Here is a 22,433-nt window from a genome sequence, read left to right as displayed (position 1 = left end):
ATCATGTTAGCAATTGCCGCATTTTATGATTATGAAATTTGGCAGATGGATGTCAAAACTGCATTCCTGAATGGATTTCTGGAAGAAGAGTTGTATATGATGCAACCAGAAGGTTTTGTCGATCCAAAGGGAGCTAACAAAGTGTGCAAGCTCCAGCGATCCATTTATGGACCGGTGCAAGCCTCTCGGAGTTGGAATAAACGCTTTGATAGTGTGATCAAAGCATTTGGTTTTATGCAGACTTTCGGAGAAGCCTGTATTTACAAGAAAGTGAGTGGGAGCTCTGTAGCATTTCTGATATTATATGTGGATGACATATTACTGATTGGAAATGATATAGAATTTTTGGATAGCATAAAGGGATACTTGAATAAGAGTTTTTCAATGAAAGACCTCGGTGAAGCTGCTTACATATTAGGCATAAAGATCTATAGAGATAGATCAAGACGCTTAACTGGACTTTCACAAAGCACATACCTTGACAAGATTTTGAAGAAGTTCAAAATGGATCAAGCAAAGAAAGGGTTCTTGCCTGTGTTACAAGGTGTGAAGTTGAGTCAGACTCAATGCTCGACCACTGCAGAAGATAGAGAGAAAATGAAAGATGTTCCCTATGCTTCAGCCATAGGCTCTATCATGTATGCAATGCTGTGTACCAGACCTGATGTGTGCCTTGCTATAAGTCTAGCAGGGAGGTACCAAAGTAATCCAGGAGTGGATCACTGGACAGCGGTCAAGAACATCCTGAAATACCTGAAAAGGACTAAGGATATGTTTCTTGTATATGGAGGTGATAAAGAGCTCATCGTAAACGGTTACGTTGATGCAAGCTTTGACACTGATCCGGACGATTCTAAATCGCAAACCGGATACGTGTTTACATTAAACGGTGGAGCTGTCAGTTGGTGCAGTTCTAAACAAAGCGTCGTGGTGGGATCTACATGTGATATCACTTCGATCTTTCCCCTTTTCTCGTTTCCCTTTCCAAATCCCTAGCCCTCCCTATCTATTTGCGCCTCCAAATCTCGACGGCGAAAGCATGACAGCGAGCTGAGCGTCGGGCGGCGGCGGCTGCGACGAGAAGAGCGGTGGCGACCGCAAGTTAGGTCGAACCCTGGGTCCTGCAAGCTGGTGGACCGGATTCAGTGGCCAGGAAGCAGCGGCGGCGGATCTAGTGGAACAGGGGACGGGGGTTTCATGGGCGGCGGTGGGCCGGGAGAACCCACGGCTAGGGTTTCTTCAGTCCTACACTTTGGTGATAAAAAGGTAAGTTCTTTACCGTTGTTCTTTACATCCCAGCATTATCGCCCATAATTCAACACCTGTGGCCATGACAAGCTCCATCTATGTGGTCATCAGGAAACTCCTAGTGGCCGTGTCTGCATAGATGCAGATAATTTGGCAGCGCACTCGGGGGATGTGTGTTTGAGGTTAGTCTACTGAGCATGATCTTCAAACTAGTACTGCTATTGCGGTCAAGCTGCAAAAAAGTTCAGTGTTTAACGCTTGCAGCGACAAGTTTAGTTATAAAATGACTTGAATTGCTCATGATTTATTTAGGATGATATCACTTCTGAGTATGTTGAATGGGTTGATGGGGAGTGGGATAGCAAAGCAAAGTCAGTCATTAAGTATCTTGCCATGAAGAACAAGAAACTGGAGACTAAGATTACAGAATATGAAGCTGAAATTAAAAGGAATGAGAAAGAAAAGAGGGCAATGGTTAAGATGCACAAGGAGATATTGCTCTATAGGGATAGGATTTTAGGATTTGGAGGTCTTCTGTATCTTGGTCTGCTTGCCATTATGATTGCTGTCATAGTTAGCAAGTAGATTGTTCATAAAGTTATTAACATCATTGTAATTGACATGATGAAATGATGCTAAATTATTTACTATTCAGTTTATGGGCAAAGTGTAACAGAGATTGCAGCATAAATAACATGGGGCCATCATGATTGGTAGACAGTGCACTTTTGGCATGTTCTATATTTGGCAGACAATGCACCTTTGGCATGTCCTATATTTGACAGACAATGCACTTTTGGCATGTTCTATATTTGGTATGTGATGCACATGGGCACATCACCTAGCAACACTACTGATTTATGTAGAAGACTAGTTCATTGTCTTGTTGCAACATAGGAGCAACATCTAGCAGCTTCCATGCAACACTGAAGCAAAGCAACAATACATATTCAATATTCAGAAATTTAACTGAACTTGGCACTTAGGGTGAGCAGTAGATATTCAGTTCTTCAGCCACAAAGAACCCGATCAAACCGTACCGATTGCATAACTTATATGCTTACATATAAAAGCATACCTAACCAACATCAAACCCAAAATAATGTTAACTTATATGCTGAAACATATAACAGCATACCTAACTTAAGATAATCAGCAGCTTCCTCCTCCTTCAGCAACTATGCCCATCTTCACTTCTTCAGAAATTTGAGGCGGCGTGAGCGGCGCACCACACACGGAGAAGCCTTCTTCTTGACCACCATTCTGTTGGACAGCTGCGCCAGCTGATCCTGAGCCACCTCCTCTTCTTCCACCTTCACTATGCCAGGGAGGAGGGGAAGGAGCTCGACGTCGATGGGCATTGTCTTGCCACCCTCGACGGCGACCGGTGCTACCATCTGCACTACGTCCTCCTCGCCCTCCTCATGGTCCAACGGCAGCACTGGCTTCGACACATGGAGGACCTGGTAGTCCGGGCTGACGGGCGCAGGGACAGCGAGCTCGACGTCGACGCGGTCCGCCCTCGACGCGACGCGTGCTAAATCTGACCGCAGCATCATGGTGGTGGAGCGGTACATCCACCACCTTGCGCGTTGAATAGGGGAGTCGCTCAGCGTGGCCTCTCGCATTGAACACACGAGTAGGACAGCCGGCGGGACGCCGCGGCCGTAGGGGAAGGCGCGCTTCCTCTCGGCGTCGGTGAGGACTTTGACGAGGCCACGCGCGTGGTTGACCAACATCTCCGTGCTGGGGAACCAGCCGCACACCTCCGTCAACTGCGCGCGCCACCCACCGTCATCGCCGGCGAGGTCCATCATCGCTCTCTGCCAGCCGAGGCTTCTCTCCATGGAGGCGGCTGCAGCGGTCGCTGGCGTGGTATTCTCGATCTACTGTCGGTGGGGATAAGAGGGGAGTTCGAACCAACGCCCGTGGGAGGTGGGTGAGTGTGTGGTGGGGAGGAGAGTGGTACAGTTACTTATTTAATGGCATTTAGGACGTGGGCAGGGGAAATGTACAATAATATTCTTTCTACCTCCTGCCCCGGTCATTACACAGCCCCGGTCATTACACAGTAAAGAATTTTTTTGATTTTTGTTTATAGGGAAACATCTTACTTTAGTTAAACAAAGACTAGTATCTCGTCTGCTAATACACTAAGGATACAATCACGGGGCCAAAGCCTCCAAACCAAAGAAACACAAGCGCCTACAGCTACCTTAGCCGAAGTATGAGCCGGCCGATTAACACAGTAAATAATTGAAGCAAGTGTTCTACTCTTGTTCCTTCTCCACTTTTCTGCACCTGATAGAAGACAAGCTAAGTTATTGAATGATACAAACTTTAATAATCCACAATGCATACAAACACTTACTTCTGATTTTGTTTGCATTTCTTGCTACGTCTAGTGTGTCCTACCAATTTGCAAGCGCCGCACCGGGTTTTCAACTCATCAAAAGAGAGTGGTCTACCATTTTTCGAGATAGGGCGGCTCTCATCTGCCTTTGTTGCACCTTTGCTTGACACTTTCATAGGATCTTTAACCTCAATCATGTTGCCTTCACCATCGTCCACATATTCAACTACACACTTACTGATGTCATTTGTTTGCTTCAACACATTTTCCTGTACCAGTTCATACTCATGACTCTTAGCTATCACAACCTTCAAACTCTCCCGTAACTGATCCCACAAAGCAGGGTGTTTGCATGCTGCATGCATAGCTTCAGACGCTAACACACTGACCTGGCTATATTTCATTATTTCCCCGGCCCCAGTCCAACCAAATCCCAACAGATCGCTTGTGCGCCTCGCGGGCAGTCCCAACCTTGCTTCTTTCGTGAACCGAATAAGAACTAAATACTTTGGTATTTCAGATATGTTCAAGTGCTTCAGTACATGGAATATGTGCTTGCAAGGTAGACCCTTTTGAATCATTCTTCTGCAGCTGCACCTTATCGTTTCTGCGGAATTTACTGGTGTATACTCCACCCAAAAACGGCGCTTCCGGTTATTCTTCCAGGCCACGATGTACTTCTGTGATCCGTCTCCCAGCTTAATTTCAACAATCTCCATGCCGTCAATTTTTCTAAGATCATCTTGCAACATATAGAAGTTTGCTGGAGTGAAGACGTGAGAAGCAGCTGTCTCAAGTTCCCTCGAGCTAGTAACTGGCATCGGTAAACTCTGTGAGGCCGTGCAGTCATCTCGCGCCTCGTTTTCACGGATACGCACAACGGCGTTCTCATAGTGCAAAATCATATCCACCAGGGTCATTTCACCGTCTAGGTGGAGGTGAAGGCATGAGTTCAGGCTTTTACTCCGCTGGTTGCTTTTCATGCCAAGCCAAAACCCCTCAGTTAGATATGCCGCGGCCCACAGTCTCCTCTTCTTATACATCCGCCTCAACCATGTTACAGTTTTTTCCGACTGCCATCTTTTGGAAAATGCGTGCCATCTCTCCTCAAACGTTGCCGTGGACGTGCTGTAGTACAGAAGAGTTCGGAACTCCTTCAAGGACTTGTGACTGTGGTGAATCTTCATATTTTTCTCTATGTGCCACGTACATATACGGTGCCACACGTCTGGCAAGACTTCGCGAATTGCCTTGATCATCGCAGCGTCAGCGTCTGTGATAACACTCTTAGGAATCTTTTGACACATGGACCTCAAAAAAGTCTGCAGAAGCCACACATATGTCTCCTCGGTCTCGTCCGAACAAAATCAGTGGTTTTCCGGTGATTGTTAAGACCAACAAAAGGTATGAATGGCATACCATAGCAGTTCATCTTGTACGTGCTGTCAAATACAAGCACGTCGCCGAAGTCATCATAGTCATGACGAGACTGGGAGTCGCACCAGAACATCCTATTCAAATGTCCTTCCTTATCTAGCCTGTACTCGAAAAAGAAGCTAGGATCCCTCTGTTTCCTACTGTCCATGATGCCTATAGCTGTGGCAGCATCACCTTTTGAAAGCAGCTTCCTCTTCTCCTTGGCGCAAACGTTGTATATTTCACGCCTGGTAAAACCAACACCGCCGTACCATATATGTTTGCTGATGAAGCAATCCATCATGTCTTGAATTCTAATCCCTGCAGCTCCCATGGACATTATCTCATGCTTCTGGTACTCTTTGATTTTTCTGTGGGACCAAAGAAAAGGTACCTCATCCGGTCCTGCCAACATATGGCTATGCTTGTCCTCAAAACTTTCAACATACCAAACCCCATGCTTTTGGTCAAGCTTGACGGTCAGGTGCGCTTCGCAAAAGCAGCGTGTCTCGGCTCTGAGCCTACGGCTGTGTCCTTCCTCGGTTAGCAACTTGCTGTCACGTTTCCCTTGTCTTGAACAAACAAACCGCCTATAACGCATATGACGTGACTCTGTTTTGCTATACCTGACCTTATTCTTTCTAATGCTGAAACCATTATCTCTAGCATAGCCGTTGTAGAAATCATACGCAGCATCATGAGACGTAAAGGTCATTTCCATTATCTGCATGAACATATCCCTCTTATCATCTGCACTGGCAGTATCTTGGACATTCTTTGCCCCATCATCTTGTGTCACCTACACAATCAAACCACAGCCATGAAAACAGGTTTCTAAGGTTTAACATTACTTACTTCCATAGAACAATGATTACACACATACCTCACTCATGATGACCGACGACTCGGACTCCCCAGAACCAGGTGCATCTAATGATTCGTCGTTAAGGCCTGTCTCCGCGTCGGATTCACCGTAATAGTCGTACGCATTATGACATTCGGAAATGAACTGAAAAATACAACACAAATACATAATTACTTATCATATAATATTCCTGAAGAAATTCAATTTGCATGCCAACAAAATTTTTCACTTACGTACCTGACTAATGTAATCTTCATTCGAGAGCTCCGAGTTGTTTTCCTGATCATCATCAAGCTCATCGATCTATAAATTTTCAACACAAAGATTTAATGTTGTTGGATGCCACCAAAAAATTACAACATGACAATGCCACTCACATTAAGATCGTCCCATTCGTTCCCATTCTCTGACCGATCTTCATGATCTCAATTTTTTCTCCAAACTCCATGTCTACCATGATATCAGTTAACTCCTCGTCCGCCATTTCCTACAACCAATATTATGTATCATCACATGTCCAAACATTATCAATGATGAAATATAAAACACATAGCACACGATCACGGATGTTATGTAAACAACCGCAACCGAGGCCGTTCAGATCTGCCCAACTTAGTAAGGAAGATGGCCATGACACCCGTCGTGATCACTTTCAATCGCGAGGAACTGCACGATCTCAAAACCTAGCTTGATCTGGGATTACCTCTGCCGCCGGATACCTAGGTTAGCCGCCACATCAAATAACGATACCGGTGGTGCGCACAGCCGACGGCAAACGACGCTACGTGAACCCAGATCATGAGGAGCAGCACTACCGGAACAAGATCCACGATCGCATGCGCCGCCGGGTAGCTAGGTTACCCGCCCCGCTAGGTTAACCACTACCACTAGCGGCGGCAGTTCGTTCGATGTTGCCGCGAGCGAGACTAGAGGGGGGACGCGGGATGCGGTACCTGTGCGCGCTCGTTGGAGATTCACGACGTTGTCGCGCCCGCTGTCCGACGAGATCGCCGGCGACGAGATAGCCGCTGCTGGAGATCTACTACGTGACTTATGGAGCTGCGTCAATGCTCGCGAGATTGATGGAGCTGCTCGCGTGAATGATTGGATTCGACAGGTCTTACGTGGACGTGGGGTCGTGTGATGTTTTTTTTTCGGACCAGGGTACTGTACGTATACGTTCTGGGTTATACAGGGCTAGACAGGGCTTGGATCTGGGCTGCGGCGGGCCAGGAAAAAAACAAATTCGCGGGGACAAAAATACCCCTCCGAAATTAGGTTAGGGGGGGAGCACTGGAGCAGGGCTCGGCCTCCTTTGGTTTGGACAAATTTCATAAGAATTATAGAGCATAGGATTCTTATAGGATTTTTTTTCTTTAGAGCCCTTTGGTTCATAGGAATGGATTTCTATTCCTACATAGGATTGGTTCCTATCCTCCACATTTCATAGGAAAATATAAATGAGTCTAGACTCAATGAAAAAAATTTCTGTTGGTGTCAACCAAATGACATCTCGTTTCCTATTTCTATTCATAGAATTTGAGATACATGTCATCTCATTTCCTACAAAATTCATATTCCTACGATAACCCTATCCTAACCAAAAGAGGCCTAAATGTGGCAAGACCGTTCGGTGCTGAGGGGCAGGTCGGGAAAAGCAGCTCGAGAATGCCACACTTGAGTCAGCTCAGGAAAAGCTGGACTCCCGAACATACATGGCAAAAGATACGCGGCTTACTATACTCCATTTCCGAGGCTTGCTTCAGCTCTTCCCTCACGGACGTCGCCTGGAACTGGGCCTCCTTGAGGTCCCGGCCGGGCGAGTCGCTTGGCCTCGGCAGCAGAGGCGTCCTTGTTGGCCTTTAACGCATCACACTCCTTGGCAATTTGCAAGGTCCTCCTCGACAGCGACCACCCTTAACTGGGCTTCTCTTGCTCCTTACGGAGCAGATTGGCATCCTCGTTCACCTTCTCCCTAAGGCTCTGCACCTATGTGCAAGCCTTGTCAAGCTCGGCCTCCATGGCAGCCGGGCGCTATTCCACATTTGCATGGCCTACAACGGAGAATGGATGGCATTTTTTTTGGAAGAAGAGGTTTATCCGGCCTCTACATCCGAAAGATGCATGGCTTAAGTACATAAGCCCACACGAAGAAGAATATGAGCCAAAACACGTCGGTCACCTACCAAGGGCTGCTTCGGCGCTTCTCTTGAGCCGCTGAACCTTTAGCTGGACTTGAGCAGGCCGGCTTTTGGTCTCCTCCACATGTAGAACGTTGTTGGTTAACACTTACGCTTTGTCTGGCATTGTAAATCTTGCTGAACAGTTTTACCATGCTCCTTTTTATTTTATTTTTTCACTTGAGAGGTAAGAGTATACAATAAATCTGAGTCATTGATCACACTAATTAGTGGTTGAATTAACTCTTACCTTCTATCTTTATATATAAAAAGAGGAGGTAAAAGGGAGCATGTTAAAATTGGCCGATCTTGTTAGCTATACGAGGTGCACACATGCTGGGGCGCGTAACGACCTCACATGCTTTCTTACTGACAAGCAATCCTGAAGCTCGAGGCCGTGCCTCCTTGTGTGGGAGTGTTGGAAAGAGAGATTGGGGCTTTGGTGTGGCTGAGTTAAGAGCATCTTCAATAAACCGTCCATATGTAAAAATAATCAACTCTTGAATCTTCCAAGATAAAAGACAGCTCCCCAGCAGATGGTCTAGATACAAAAAAATTTACATCTCCGTCTCTCGCGGAAGTAAAATACAAAACCTCGTGGTGCAAATTTACATCTCCGGAGGCAGGAGATGTAAAAACTGCGGTCGCACGTCAATACCCAAACGCCCTTCAGTTCAGCTCCCCCCTTCATCCCGCCCGCCGCCGCCCCGCCACAGCTCCCGAACGCCGCCCCGCCGCAGATCCAGCCCCGCCCCTACCCCCGCCGCCGATTCCACCCCACCTGGGCCGCAACACGTTGTCGTACGGGCGGATCGGGCCGTCGCCGCACCGCCGCCCGTCCGCCTCTGCCCCGCCCCGCCCCATCCCAGCCCGTCCGCCTCTGCTCCAGCCTCCACCCGCCCCTGACCGCACCGCACGTCGCCGCCGCCCGCCTCTGCTCCAGCCTCCACCCGCCCCTGACCGCACCGCACGTCGCCGCCGCCCGCCCTCGCCCCCGCCCGCACCGCACGCCGCCGGCCCACTCCGTCTGCCTCTGTCCCGCGACGCACGCCGCAGCCCGCTCGGCCGCCGCCCCGACCTCTATTCACCCGCCGCCGCCCCGACTGGCTCCGGCCGCCACCGCCACCCGATGGCGCCGAAGAATACGCCGAAGGGCAAGTTAGGTTTCTTCGGCGTGAGGGCGAAGCCCTCCAAGAACTTCAGAGCGAAGTTCTCCGACGCCGGGAGGCGTTGGTGGCTCGACACATATCCCACCGCCGAGGAGGCCATGCGTGCCTCCGACGTGGCGGTGTGGCGTGCCGGACGGCCGAAGACGGACCTTAATTTCCCAGAGATCAAGACCCGGGCGGTGGCGGAGTGGCTCGTGCCGCAGGGCATCCGGATGGAGGAGATATCGGCGAAGAACAAGAAGAAGAGACCGGCGGTTGTCGTCGCTCCCGACAACAGCGATGAGGCAGCGATGGCTCGGTTTGCGCGGGAGCATCCCGAGTACGTCCAGGTTGAGCAGGAGTTCTACTGTAAGCGTGATGCCGAGGAGAAGAAGAAGAAGAAGGAGGTGAAGAAGGATGACGAGGCCGGCCCCTCAACGGTGATCCCCATCCACTGGTAGAAAAAGGGCCTATAGTCCCGGTTCGTAAGGGCCTTTAGTCCCGGTTCCTGAACCGGGACTAAAGTGTCGGTACTAATGCCCCGACCCTTCAGGAGACCCTTTGGTCCCGGTTGGTGGCACCAACCAGGACCAATAGGCATCCACGCGTCAGCATTTCTGTGGCTCGGGTTTTTGTTTTTTTTAAAAGGGGGGTGTTGGGGGTTTTGGGGGGTTAATTTAGGTGTTTCATATATTGTGTTAGCTAGCTATAATTAATAGAGAGAAGTGTCCTCTCTTATGTCCGTGCTTGGTCGACGCTATGTACTATACATACGTATAGAGAGGACTAGACACGCTGGCTAGCTAGTAAGCAAACGAAGGAAACAGAAGATCGTCATGAACATATATGCATACAGAGAGAAGTGATATCGACCACCTCTCCTTCTCCGAGAGATTGGTCGAACAACAAGTTCTCGTATATCTATCTGACACTACCGGCTACATATATACAATAATTATCTCTTACAAATATAATCATACGGACTCAGGGTCCACATAGAATTCTCCGTCTTCAGGGATCACGTGGTCAAGAAAGAATGCCGCCAATTCCTCTTGAATTGCTCGCATGCGAGCTGGTGCTAGGAGTTCATCCCGCTTCCGAAACATCTAATTTGAAGAAGGGGGTCAATACATATATATATGAATGAATGAAACTCAACACAAATGATGGTAATAAAATAAAATTGTGAATGCTGTTATTTACGTACTTCATATTGTTCGTTAGAGTACCCGCCCCGCTCACAGGTCGTGTGGCGGATGGACTCGCAGATGTAGTATCCACAGATATCATTCCCTTGTTCCTGCCACAACCACTTTACAAGAAATAGAGGTCAATCAAACTGATAAGCAAGAATGCTAAATGGTATTGATGAAACTAGCGCTTGAATCACTAGGAGATGCACGGAACATGCTACTATAGTACTTACTTTCGGGTGTCTAAATTCCAGCTCCTTCGGCAGTCCCGGAACTGTTTTGGTGAATTTTCTCCAAACCCTGCCTGACAAAGAAAACAATTACTTGATATCAGGAAATGAACAAAGTTGCTGATATGGTGGATAATGATCGATTTAACTTACTTTTGGAGTATTTGAGTCATGTCTGCATAGTCCTGGGGATCTTTTCGTTTTGAGTCTAAGATGGTTACTAGTCCCTGCTCAAGCTTAATCTCTAGGAGAATATAGTGGAAACTGCACACGCATGCATAACTCATGAATTACATTACTATAACCTTGACTAATATATAAGGGAAACCGAATACGCACAAGACAGTAACACTCACCTAAAGTTGTAAGGAAAGAGTATTATATCTTTGTTTTGATTTATTACGAACGATCGTAGCAAGTTGGCCTCGGTAGCTGCGGCATGAAGTTTAACCTGAGTTGCATCTATGAGATATGTGTTAATGAACCCAATATCACCGACTTGTCTTTTCTTCAATTCGGCGATCTTCAATCTGCATAATATAGTGAGGATGATTATAAATACATGCAATGAAAGAGCTAAGCTATATAGAGAAACTTAATGATAGAAGTAGTACTACTTACAGACAGTAGCAGGCGACCGTTGTTTTATCGAGGGCCAATTGATTGAAAAACTGATAGAACTCCTCAAATGGAACAGGCAACAGATCAATTCCAACGAGGTCATGCTCCTTTTTAACTTTCACATACAAAGTACTCCTCCCCCCAGAGTCTCTGCAGATTTTCAAGTACCAATCATGCAATCTTCGCATCATCGTTGATAGAGATCTCTCATCTTTGACGAGAGGCTTCCCGTACTCGTATCTTTGTATCTGCATGTCCATGGGTTCATAATGTACTTCGTCGGGCAGGTAATCTGCAAGATTGCTATAACCGGGCACCATCCTCGGATCATTAGCGACGTTGTGGCTAGGCACCTTGAGCGGGGGGCACGATTGCTTCGCTTGTTCGCCGAGCTGGGCAATTTGTTTCCCATCTCGTCGTTCTTTCAGCCTTTGATCACTGACAGTACTTCCCGACCGCTCCGCTTCGGCAAATTCCTTTCCAATAATGCGGTCATAGTTTCCTTTCGGCGGATCAGACTTCGGTGGTTTTGTCAGGGCAGCCAGAGTGCGCTTCACTTTCACCCGATCTACCTTCTCCTCCGGAGGTGGATGTTTCTTTGCTTTCACCCCTTCAAAGAAGTTCCTCACTTCTTCTCGCGCGATCTCGGCGTTCTCCTCCAGGGTCCTCTCATATGGTAACTTCTCTGGAGTCTTCAGAGAAGGACCGAATCCGTATGTCCTCCCGCCTCTGGTTGTACTGCTAGACGCCGACCGAGCAGACGGAGCGGTTGTCTTCTTTACTTGCTTAAGAGGCGGAGGAGAAGGACTACGACGCGCCGGAGCAGCTAGAGCGGCGGCAGGTCTCTTCCGCCCTTGCTGACGAGGCGGAGAAGGAGGAGGTTGGTTGCTCGGGCGCGACGGCGTAGGCAGAGAAGGAGGAGGAGTGCTGCCACGAGCCGGAGAAGGAGCCGACCGAGGGCCCTGATCGTCACTCGCCGGAGGAGGAGGCGGTGGAGGCGGAGTGACCTGACTTGCCAGAGGAGGAGGAGGAGGCGGAGGCGTCTAGTTCGGAAGGTTGATGAGCTCCTTCCGCCATAGGCATGGAGTCTTCAGAGCAGACCCCAGCCGAGTCTCCCCTTCACCGGTAGGGTGGTCAAGCTGGAGGTCCTCAAATCCCTCCGTTATCTCATCCACCATCACCCTAGCATATCCTTCTGGAATCGGCCGGCAGTGAAAAGTTGCGCCGGGTTCAGTAGGATAAACAGAGCCAACAGCCGCCTTGACCTTCAAATTCATCCATTGCGTCATAAGGTGGCAATTTTGAGACTCCGTTATAGCATCCACGGGATAGCTGGCAAGAGCTGTCAAGGCATGCTCCGGCTGAAGCAGCTCGGTGGAAGCCACACTGCTTCTGTGCTGAGATGGCGGGGTAGCTTCGGGGGAGGCTTCGGCAATACATTTGCTGCGATTTGCTTCTCGTTCCTCTATCGCGTCTACCCTTGCTTGCAGCGCCTGCATTTGGGTCTGCTGCACTTTTTTCCTCCTCTCATGGGATTTGTAACCGCCTGTGTCCGGAAACCCAACCTTCCACGGAATGGAGCCTGGCGTGCCTCGTGTCCGTCCAGGGTGCTCAGGATTCCCGAGGGCCATTGTGAGCTCGTCGTTCTCTCTGTCTGGAAAGAACGTCCCTTCCTGCGCTGCTTCGATATACTGCTTAAGCTTACTGACTGGTATGTCCATTTGATCGTTCGTCCAAATGCACTTCCCTGTTACAGGGTCCAAGGTTCCACCAGCCCCGAAGAACCAAGTCCGGCAACGGTCTGGCCAGTTAATTGTCTCTGGTTCGATCCCTTTATGAACCAGATCATTCTCAGTCTTGGACCACTTAGGCCGGGCTACGAGGTAGCCACCTGACCCCGTGCGATGGTGAAGCTTCTTCCTCGCAGCATTTTGCTTGTTTGTCGCCGACATCTTCTGACTCTTTTCCGATGTCTTGTGGGCCACAAATGCGGGCCAGTGATCTCTGATCTTCTCATATCTGCCCTTGAATTCTGGTGTCTCATTATTTTCGACAAACTTATTCAGCTCTTTCTTCCACCTCCTGAATAGTTCTGCCATCCTCTTCAGAGCAAAATACTTGATTAATTTCTCTTTAACTGGGTTCTCTGAATTATCCTCAGGCGGTAGGGTGAAATTTGACTTCAGCTCAGTCCAAAGATTATTTTTCTGCATATCATTGACACAAGACACCTCAGGGTCTTCTGTAGCCGGCTTAAACCATTGTTGGATGCTTATCGGGATCTTGTCCCTAACCAGAACCCCGCACTGAGCAACAAATGCGCTCTTTGTCCGGAGGGGTTCAATAGGTTGGCCATCGGGCGCGATTGCTATGATCTCAAACTTTTCATCCGAGCTCAACTTTTTCTTCGGGCCTCGTCTCTTTACCGAAGTTGTGCTCGATCCGGAGGGCTAGAAAAAAGAACAAAGACTTAATTAATATGTGTACATACCAAAACAATGAATGCATCAATCAGCTAGTCAGCATAGGCTTAACTAATATATATACCTGGCCAGACTCGGTTCGGTCACCGGAGCCGTCATCACGGTCTCCTTCTTGCACCAGCATTGGGTCACCGGAGCCGTCCTCATGTTCTTCTTCTTGCACCGGCATTAGGTCATCGTAGCCAGCTTGTTCACCCTCTCCTTCGAGACCATCGGTTTCGTTGAGAAACAATGAGATGGCATCACTTCCTTCTGCGATTATGTCCCTCAACAATGCTTCTTTTGTTGCTTCATCTAGGGCGATGTCCATAGTTTCTACAAATATTTACAACATGGCAATTATTATTCAAACATGACAGATGGATATATTAGTGCCAAACATAGAACTAGCTACCTAATCATAGTAAGCTATCGGGAGGGGGTATATATCGACAACGACGACACTACATCTATGTCCCTCGACGACCCTCGTTCCCAATAAAAAAAAGAGGAAGAAGAAGAAAAAAAAGAGGAGAAGAAAGAATAGAGGAGAAGAACCCTCGAACCCTCGAACCATCGACGACCCTGGAACCCTCGACCCCTAGACGACCCTCTTCTTCCTCTCATGTTCGAGAGGATCGCCGAGGGGTCGGGAGGTTGCCTAGTGTCAAAGGATTCAACAAAACCATGTCTTCATCATTAGGCGAAAGTAACATGTGCATGATGGTACGAAGCTCTTCAAAGTTGTTCTGGAACGGAGTCCCAGATAGGATAATTCGCTTTTTGGTACAAAGTTCAGAAAGATCCTTCCGAATATCGCTATTTGGAAGGCCTTTGCTGAATTCGTACCAAAAGGCGGATTATTCTATCCGGGACTCCATTCCAGAACAACTTTGTAGAACTTCGTACCAACATGCCCTGGTTACTTCCGGCTAATGATGAAGGCATGGATTTCTTCAATACTTTGACACTAGGAAACCTCTCTCGACCCCTCGGCGATCCTCGACCCCTCGAACCCTCGACAACCCTGGAACCCTCGACCCCTAGACGACCCTCTTCTTCCTCTCATGTTCGAGGGGATCGCCGAGGGGTCGGGAGGTTGCCTAGTGTCAAATGATTCAACAAAACCATGTCTTCATCATTAGGCGAAAGTGACATGTGCATGATGGTACGAAGCTCTTCAAAGTTGTTCTGGAACGGAGTCCCAGATAGGATAATTCGCTTTTTGGTACAAAGTTCAGAAAGAGCCTTCCGAATATCGCTATTTGGAAGGCCTTTGCTGAATTCGTACCAAAAGGCGGATTATTCTATCTGGGACTCCATTCCAGAACAACTTTGCAGAACTTCGTACCAACATGCCCTGGTTACTTCCGGCTAATGATGAAGGCATGGATTTCTTCAATACTTTGACACTAGGAAACCTCTCTCGACCCCTCGGCGATCCTCGACCCCTCGAACCCTCGACGACCCTGGAACCCTCGACCCCTAGACGACCCTGCTGGAACCCTCGACCCTCGAACCTATAAAACCCTCGAACCCTCGACCCTGAAACCCTCGACCCTTGACCCCTTAACGACCCTCGACCCTCTACCCTAGTTCCCGACCCTCGACCCCTCGAAGAGGAGAAATAAATAAGAAGAAGAAAAAAGAAGAAAAAGAAGAGGAGAAGGAAGAAAGGAATAGTGGAGAAGAAGAGAAAATAGAATAGGTTTAGGGTTTAGGGTTTAGGGTTTTCTGTTGATGACCCCTCGAACCCTCGACGACCCTAGAACCGGCTATTTTCTCTTTTTCTCCACTATTCCTTTCTTCCTTCTCCTCTTCTTTTTCTTCTTTTTTCTTCTTCTTATTTATTTCTCCTCTTCTTTTCCTCTCCTCTTCTTCTTTCTTTCCTCTTCCTATTTTCTTCTTTCCTATCCTTCTTTTTCTAAAATTGTAATTTTTGCATATATAAAACTTTTCTAAAACTGTAAATTTCTATATAAAACTTCCCTATCGAGAGGGGGAGAAGATCGAAGAAAAAAAAGAAGAAAAAAAAGAGGAGAAGAAGAAAGGAATAGAGGAGAAGAAGAAAAAATATAAATTCCTCTATTCCTTTCTTCTTCTCCTCTTCCTTTTCTTCCTCTCCTCGTCTTCTCCTTCTTCTTCTCCTTCTTTCTCTACTTATTTTCCTTTTCTTTATTTTACTTTTTCCTCTCCACTAACATAAAATGCACTAACCTAAAATGCAACAAACATAAAATGCACTAAAGAGGCTCAACTAACCTAAAATCAGTGATAAAATGCACTAACCTAAAATCGATATCTACTAACAACTTAAAAAAATTAATACATATATGAAAAAATGCATATATGAAAAAAACATCATCATATCATCAACAGAAAAAAACATCATCATATCATCAACAGAAAAAAAACATCATCATATCATCTACAGAAAAAAAAACATCATCACATCATGAACATCATCATATCATCAACCTAAAGGGCGCTGGCACGGGGCGACGACGGGCTCGGGGCGGCGACGGGGCGGGGCGACGGCGGCGGGCGCGGGGCGACGACGGGCTCGGGGCGACGGCGCGGGGCGACGACGTACGGGCTCGGGGCGGCGACGGGGCGGGGCGGGGCGACGGCAGGGCGGGGCGACGACGGGGCGGGGCGACGGCGGCGGGCGCGGGGCGACGGCGGCGGGCGCGAAGCGACGACGGGCTCGGGGCGGCGACGACGACGACGAACGGCCTGGGGGCGTCGGGGCGAATGGGAGCGGTTGGCCAAAATTTCACAAGTGGTGGCTTATATAGCCAGAGCAATGGTCCCGGTTCGTGCTATGACCCGGGACTAATGCTCCCTTTAGTCCCGGTTGGTGCGACGAACCAGGACCAAAGGCCAATTTTCGGCAGCCGAAAGGGCGGGAAGCGAAGGACATTGGTCCCGGTTGGTGGCACCAACCGGGACTAAAGGGGGGCAATGGTCATGGTTGGTGCCACGAACCGTGACCAATGCCCCCTTTAGTCCCAGTTGGTGCCACCAACCGGGACCAATGGCCTTGTGCTGCATCGCTAGCTGAAGTTTAGTCCCACATCGCTAGCTGAAGGGCGCCGGCACTTGTTTATAAGCGCTCCTGTGCCTCCCCATTCGAGCTCCTCTCTAATGCAGGCTTTCGGGCCTAAACTTGTTACTGCCTGTGGGCCTATTGGGCCTCTGCGGGCCTGAATCCTGGCCCATGTAGGGTTTCTAGTCGTATTCAGGCCGTGGAGACCCAGTAGGTGGCATTTTTTTTGGTTTTTTCTTTTTTATTTCTACATTTTTTTGGTTTTTTATTTTTTTATTTCTACTTAAAACTAAATACTTACAGTTTTTTAGTGATTTCTTTTTGCTTTTAGGTCACAAAAATTATAAACTTTCTATTAGTGCCATTAGTTTTAAATTTTGAATAGTTTAAATTTGAATTTTTAAAAATTTGTGTGAATCACTAGTTTACGAATAACTTTACTATAAAAATAGAATTTTTTTCTATTTATTTTTTATTTATACTTAAAACTAAATACTTATAGTTTTTTTAGTGATTTCCTTTCGATTTTAGGTCACAAAAATTATAAACTTTCTGTTAGTGCCATTAGTTTTAAAATTTTGAATAGTTTAAATTTGAATTTTATAAAATTTGTGTGAATCACTAGTTTATGAATAACTTTACTATAAAAATAGAATTTTTTTCTTCTTTGCTATTTATTTTTTATTTATACTTACAATTAAATACTTATAGTTTGATTTTAGGTCACAAAAATTATATTCTTTTTGCTATTAAAGAATATTATAGTTTTATTTTAGTTGATCATAACATAATATTTTAATTGATTGTTTTTATTTTCATAAAAGTTTTGTAGTTCATTCTGTTTGCTATTAATTCATTATTTGAGCTAAATGACTCTGAAATTGGAAAGCATTTTAAAATGAACTCTGAAAAGGTTGAAAGTTGGCATGGTATCATAATTTCACCCACATAGCATGTGCATGTATAAAACGGACAATGGTAGCATGTTCGTCTGTTACAAATTTGGCATGGTATCATCATAATAGTTGCAGGAGAAAGTCTTCACTTTTTCTTCGCTTGTGTCATTTGCTTATTGCGCCGTAACCATGGATAATCTTCATTGTTTATCAGGATGCTTGGGTCAGCCTTGACATTGAAGGGAGGAATTTCATGAAACTTTTCATAATCTTCAGACATGTCTGTCTTGCCGTCCACTCCCAGGATGTCCCTTTTTCCTAAAAGAACTATGTGGCGCTTTGGCTCATCGTATGATGTATTCGCTTCCTTATCTTTTCTTTTTCTCGGTTTGGTAGACATGTCCTTCACATAGATAACCTGTGCCACATCATTGGCTAGGACGAACGGTTCGTCAGTGTACCCAAGATTTTTTAGATCCACTGTTGTCATTCCGTACTGTGGGTCTACCTGTACCCCGCCGCCTAACAGATTGACCCATTTTCACTTAAACAAAGGGACCTTAAAATCAGGTCCGTAGTCAAGTTCCCATATGTCCACTATGTAACCATAATATGTGTCCTTTCCGCTCTCGGTTGCTGCATCAAAGCGGACACCGCTGTTTTGGTTGGTGCTCTTCTAATCTTGGGCGATCGTGTAAAATGTATTCCCATTTATCTCGTATCCTTTGTAAGTCAATACAGTCAAAGATGGTCCCCTGGACAACAAGTACAACTCATCAGAAACAATGTTGTCACCTCTGAGACGTGTTTCCAACCAACTGCTGAAAGTCCTGATGTGTTCACATGTAATCCAGTCGTCGCACTGCTCTGGGTGTTTGGAGCGCAGACTGTTCTTGTGTTCATCGACATACGGGGTCACCAAGGTAGAGTTCTGTAGAACTGTGTAGTGTGCTTGAGACCAAGAATATCCGTCTCTGCATATTATTGAGTCTCTTCCAAGAGTGCCTTTTCCAGTCAGTCTCCCCTCATACCGCGATTTAGGGAGACCTATCTTGTTAAGGCCAGGAATGAAGTCAACACAAAACCCGATAACATCCTCTGTTTGATGGCCCATGGAGATGCTTCCTTCTGGCCTAGCGCGGTTACGGACATATTTCTTTAGGACTCCCATGAACCTCTCAAAGGGGAACATATTGTGTAGAAATACGGGCCCCAGGATGACAATCTCGTCGACTAGATGAACTAGGACGTGCGTCATGATATTGAAGAAGGATGGTGGGAACACCAGCTCGAAACTGACAAGACATTGCGCCACATCACTCCTTAGCCTTGGTACGATTTCTGGATCGATCACCTTCTGAGAGATTGCATTGAGGAATGCACATAGCTTCACAATGGCTAATCGGACGTTTTCCTGTAGAAGCCCCCTCAATGCAACCGGAAGCAGTTGCGTCATAATCACATGGCAGTCATGAGACTTTAGGTTCTGAAACTTTTTCTCTGGCATATTTATTATTCCCTTTATATTCGACGAGAAGCCAGTCGTGACCTTCATACTGAGCAGGCATTCAAAGAAGATTTCTTTCTCTTCTTTCGTAAGAGCGTAGCTGGCAGGACCTTTATACTGCTTCGGAGGCATGCCGTCTTTTTCATGCAAACGTTGCAGGTCCTCTCGTGCCTCAGGTGTATCTTTTGTCTTCCCATACACGCCCAAGAAGCCTAGCAGGTTCGCGCAAAGGTTCTTCGTCACGTGCATCACGTCGATTGAGGAGCGGACCTCTAGGTCTTTCCAGTAGGGTAGGTCCCAAAATATAGATTTCTTCTTCCACATGGGTGCGTGTCCCTCAGCGTCATTCGGAACAGCTAGTCAACCGGGACCCCTTCCAAAGATTACGTAGTGTAAATCATTGACCATAGCAAGCACGTGATCACCGGTGCGCATGGCGGGCTTCTTCCGGTGATCTGCCTCGCCTTTGAAATGCTTGCCTTTCTTTCGACATTGATGGTTGGTCAGAAGAAATCGACGATGGCCCAGGTACACATTCTTCCTGCATTTGTCCAAGTATATACTTTCAGTGTCATCTAAACAGTGCGTGCATGCGTGGTATCCTTTGTTTGTCTGTCCGGAAAGGTTACTGAGAGCGGGCCAATCGTTGATGGTCACGAACAACAACGCCTTAAGGTTAAATTCCTCCTGTCTGTGCTCATCCCACGTACGTACACCGTTTCCATTCCACAGCTGTAAAAGTTCTTCAACTAATGGCCTTAGGTACACATCAATTTCGTTGCTGGGTTGCTTAGGGCCTTGGATGAGAACTGGCATCATAATGAACTTCCGCTTCATGCACATCCAAGGAGGAAGGTTATACATACATAGAGTCACGGGCCAGGTGCTGTGATTGCTGCTCTGTTCCCCGAAAGGATTAATGCCATCCGCGCTTAAAGCAAACCATACATTCCTTGGGTCCTTTGCAAACTCATCCCAGTACTTTCTCTCGATTTTTCTCCACTGCGACCCGCCAGCGGGTGCTCTCAACTTCCCATCTTTCTTTCGGTTCTCACTGTGCCATCGCATCAACTTGGCATGCTCTTCATTTCTGAACAGATGTTTCAACCGTGGTATTATAGGAGCATACCACATCACCTTCGCAGGAACCCTCTTCCTAAGGGGCTCGCCGTCAACATCACCAGGATCATCTCGTCTGATCTTATACCGCAACGCACCGCATACCGGGCATGTGTTCAGATCCTTATATGCACTGCGGTAGAGGATGCAGTCATTAGGGCATGCATGTATCTTCTCCACCTCCAATCCTAGAGGGCATACGACCTTCTTTGCTGCGTATGTACTGTCGGGCAATTCATTATCCTTTGGAAGCTTCTTCTTCAATATTTTCAGTAGCTTCTCAAATCCTTTGTCAGCCACAGCATTCTCTGCCTTCCACTGCAGCAATTCCAGTACGGTACCGAGCTTTGTGTTGCCATCTTCGCAATTGGGGTATAACCCTTTTTTGTGATCCTCTAACACGCGATCGAACTTCAGCTTCTCCTTTTGACTAATGCATTGCGTCCTTGCATCGACAATGACCCGGCGGAGATCATCATCATCGGGCACATCGTCTGGTTCCTCTTGATCTTCAGCAGCTTCACCCGTGGCAGCATCATTGGGCACATCGTCTGGTTCCTCTTGATCTTCACCAGCTCCCCCCGTTGCAGCATCACCGTATTCAGGGGGCACATAGTTGTCATCGTACTCTTCTTCTTCACCGTCTTCCATCATAACCCCTATTTCTCCGTGCCTCGTCCAAACATTATAGTGTGGCATGAAACCCTTGTAAAGCAGGTGGGAGTGAAGGATTTTCCGGTTAGAGTAAGACCTCGTATTCCCACATTCAGTGCATGGACAACACATAGAACCATTCTGCTTGTTTGCCTCAGCCGCATAGAGAAACTCATGCACGCCCTTAATGTACTCGCGGGTGTGTCTGTCACCGTACATCCATTGCCGGTTCATCTGCATGCATTATATATAATTAAGTGTCCAAATTAATAGAAGTTCATCATCACATTAAAATCAAAGTGCATACATAGTTCTCATCTAACAATATATAGCTCTCCAGAGCATCTAATTAATTAAACCATACATTGAAACTATGTAAAACATTTCAATGCGAAAACAAATGCGATCATAATCGCAACCAAGGTAACAATTGATCCAACGGCATAATGATACCAAGCCTCGGTATGAATGGCATATTTTCTAATCTTTCTAATCTTCAAGCGCATTGCATCCATCTTGATCTTGTGATCATCGACGACATCCGCAACATGCAACTCCAATATCATCTTCTCCTCCTCAATTTTTTATTTTTTCCTTCAACAAATTGTTTTCTTCTTCAACTAAATTTAACCTCTCGACAATAGGGTCGGTTGGCATTTCCGATTCACATACATCCTAGATAAATAAAATCTATGTCACGTTGGTCGGCATAATTTTCATAAACAATAAATGAACCAATAGTTATAAAGATAATATACATACCAAATCCGAATCATAGACAGGACGAGGGCCGACGGGGGCGGATACCAAAACCATCGCACTATATAAGATGCAATAATAAATGTAAGAAAATGATACAAGTATCTATCTAAACATACAAGTAAGAATATTTTTCCTTTCAGAAAGAAGATAAGAACAAGAGGCTCACCACGGTGGTGTCGGTGATGAGATCGGCGCGGGTGATCGACGGCGGTGAAGACGGGGACGGGGCGTGACGGACCGCTAAATCTAGACAAATCTCGAGGAAAATGGAGCTTGGAGGTCGAGCTTTGAGAGGAGAAAGCTTAAGTAATGTGGCTCGGGCATTCCATCGAACACCTCATGTGCATAGGAGGTGAGCTAGAGCACCACAAAGCCCTCTCCCCCTCGGCCAGAAAAAACAGAGCACTGTGCTCTGCTCTTGCGCGAGGGGGTATATATAGGCACCTCATTGGTCCCGGTTGATGACATGAACCGGGACTAAAGGGAAGCCTTTGGTCCCGGTTCAAGCCACCAACCGGGACCAATGGTGGTGGGCCAGGAGCGAGGCCCATTGGTCCCGGTTCGTCCCACCAACCGGGACCAAAAGGTCCAGACGAACCGGGACCAATGGCCCACGTGGCCCGGCCGGCCCCCTGGGCTCACGAACCGGGACCAATGCCCACATTGGTCCCGGTTCTAGACTGAACCGGGACTAATGGGCTGAGCCGGCCTGGACCATAGCCCTGTTTTC

The 22,433-nt window shown here is 47.1% G+C and overlaps 1 protein-coding gene and 1 long non-coding RNA gene across 2 annotated transcripts; one reads left to right on the top strand and one right to left on the bottom strand.

Annotated features, from left to right (window-relative positions):
• Positions 1-5,483: 5,483 nt before the first annotated feature.
• Positions 5,484-6,211, bottom strand: LOC147972731 (uncharacterized). Its single transcript, XR_015603500.1, has 3 exons — positions 6,120-6,211; positions 5,901-6,026; positions 5,484-5,816 (listed from the first exon to the last, which is right to left on the bottom strand). It is a non-coding gene; the product is annotated as an uncharacterized LOC147972731 (long non-coding RNA).
• Positions 6,212-9,191: 2,980 nt separating this feature from the next.
• On the top strand, positions 9,192-9,671 carry LOC147972730 (ethylene-responsive transcription factor RAP2-12-like). The gene has a single exon (XM_087524440.1). The coding sequence runs from the start codon at positions 9,192-9,194 to the stop codon at positions 9,669-9,671; it is 480 nt and encodes a 159-aa protein (XP_087380566.1).
• The last annotated feature ends 12,762 nt before the right edge of the window (positions 9,672-22,433 follow it).

This window comes from Triticum urartu, chromosome 5A, assembly GCF_056163025.1.
Source record: "Triticum urartu cultivar PI428250 chromosome 5A, HENAU_Tu73, whole genome shotgun sequence".
NCBI classification, from domain to species: domain Eukaryota; kingdom Viridiplantae; phylum Streptophyta; class Magnoliopsida; order Poales; family Poaceae; genus Triticum; species Triticum urartu.
This window is presented reverse-complemented; position numbering and strand designations above follow the sequence as displayed.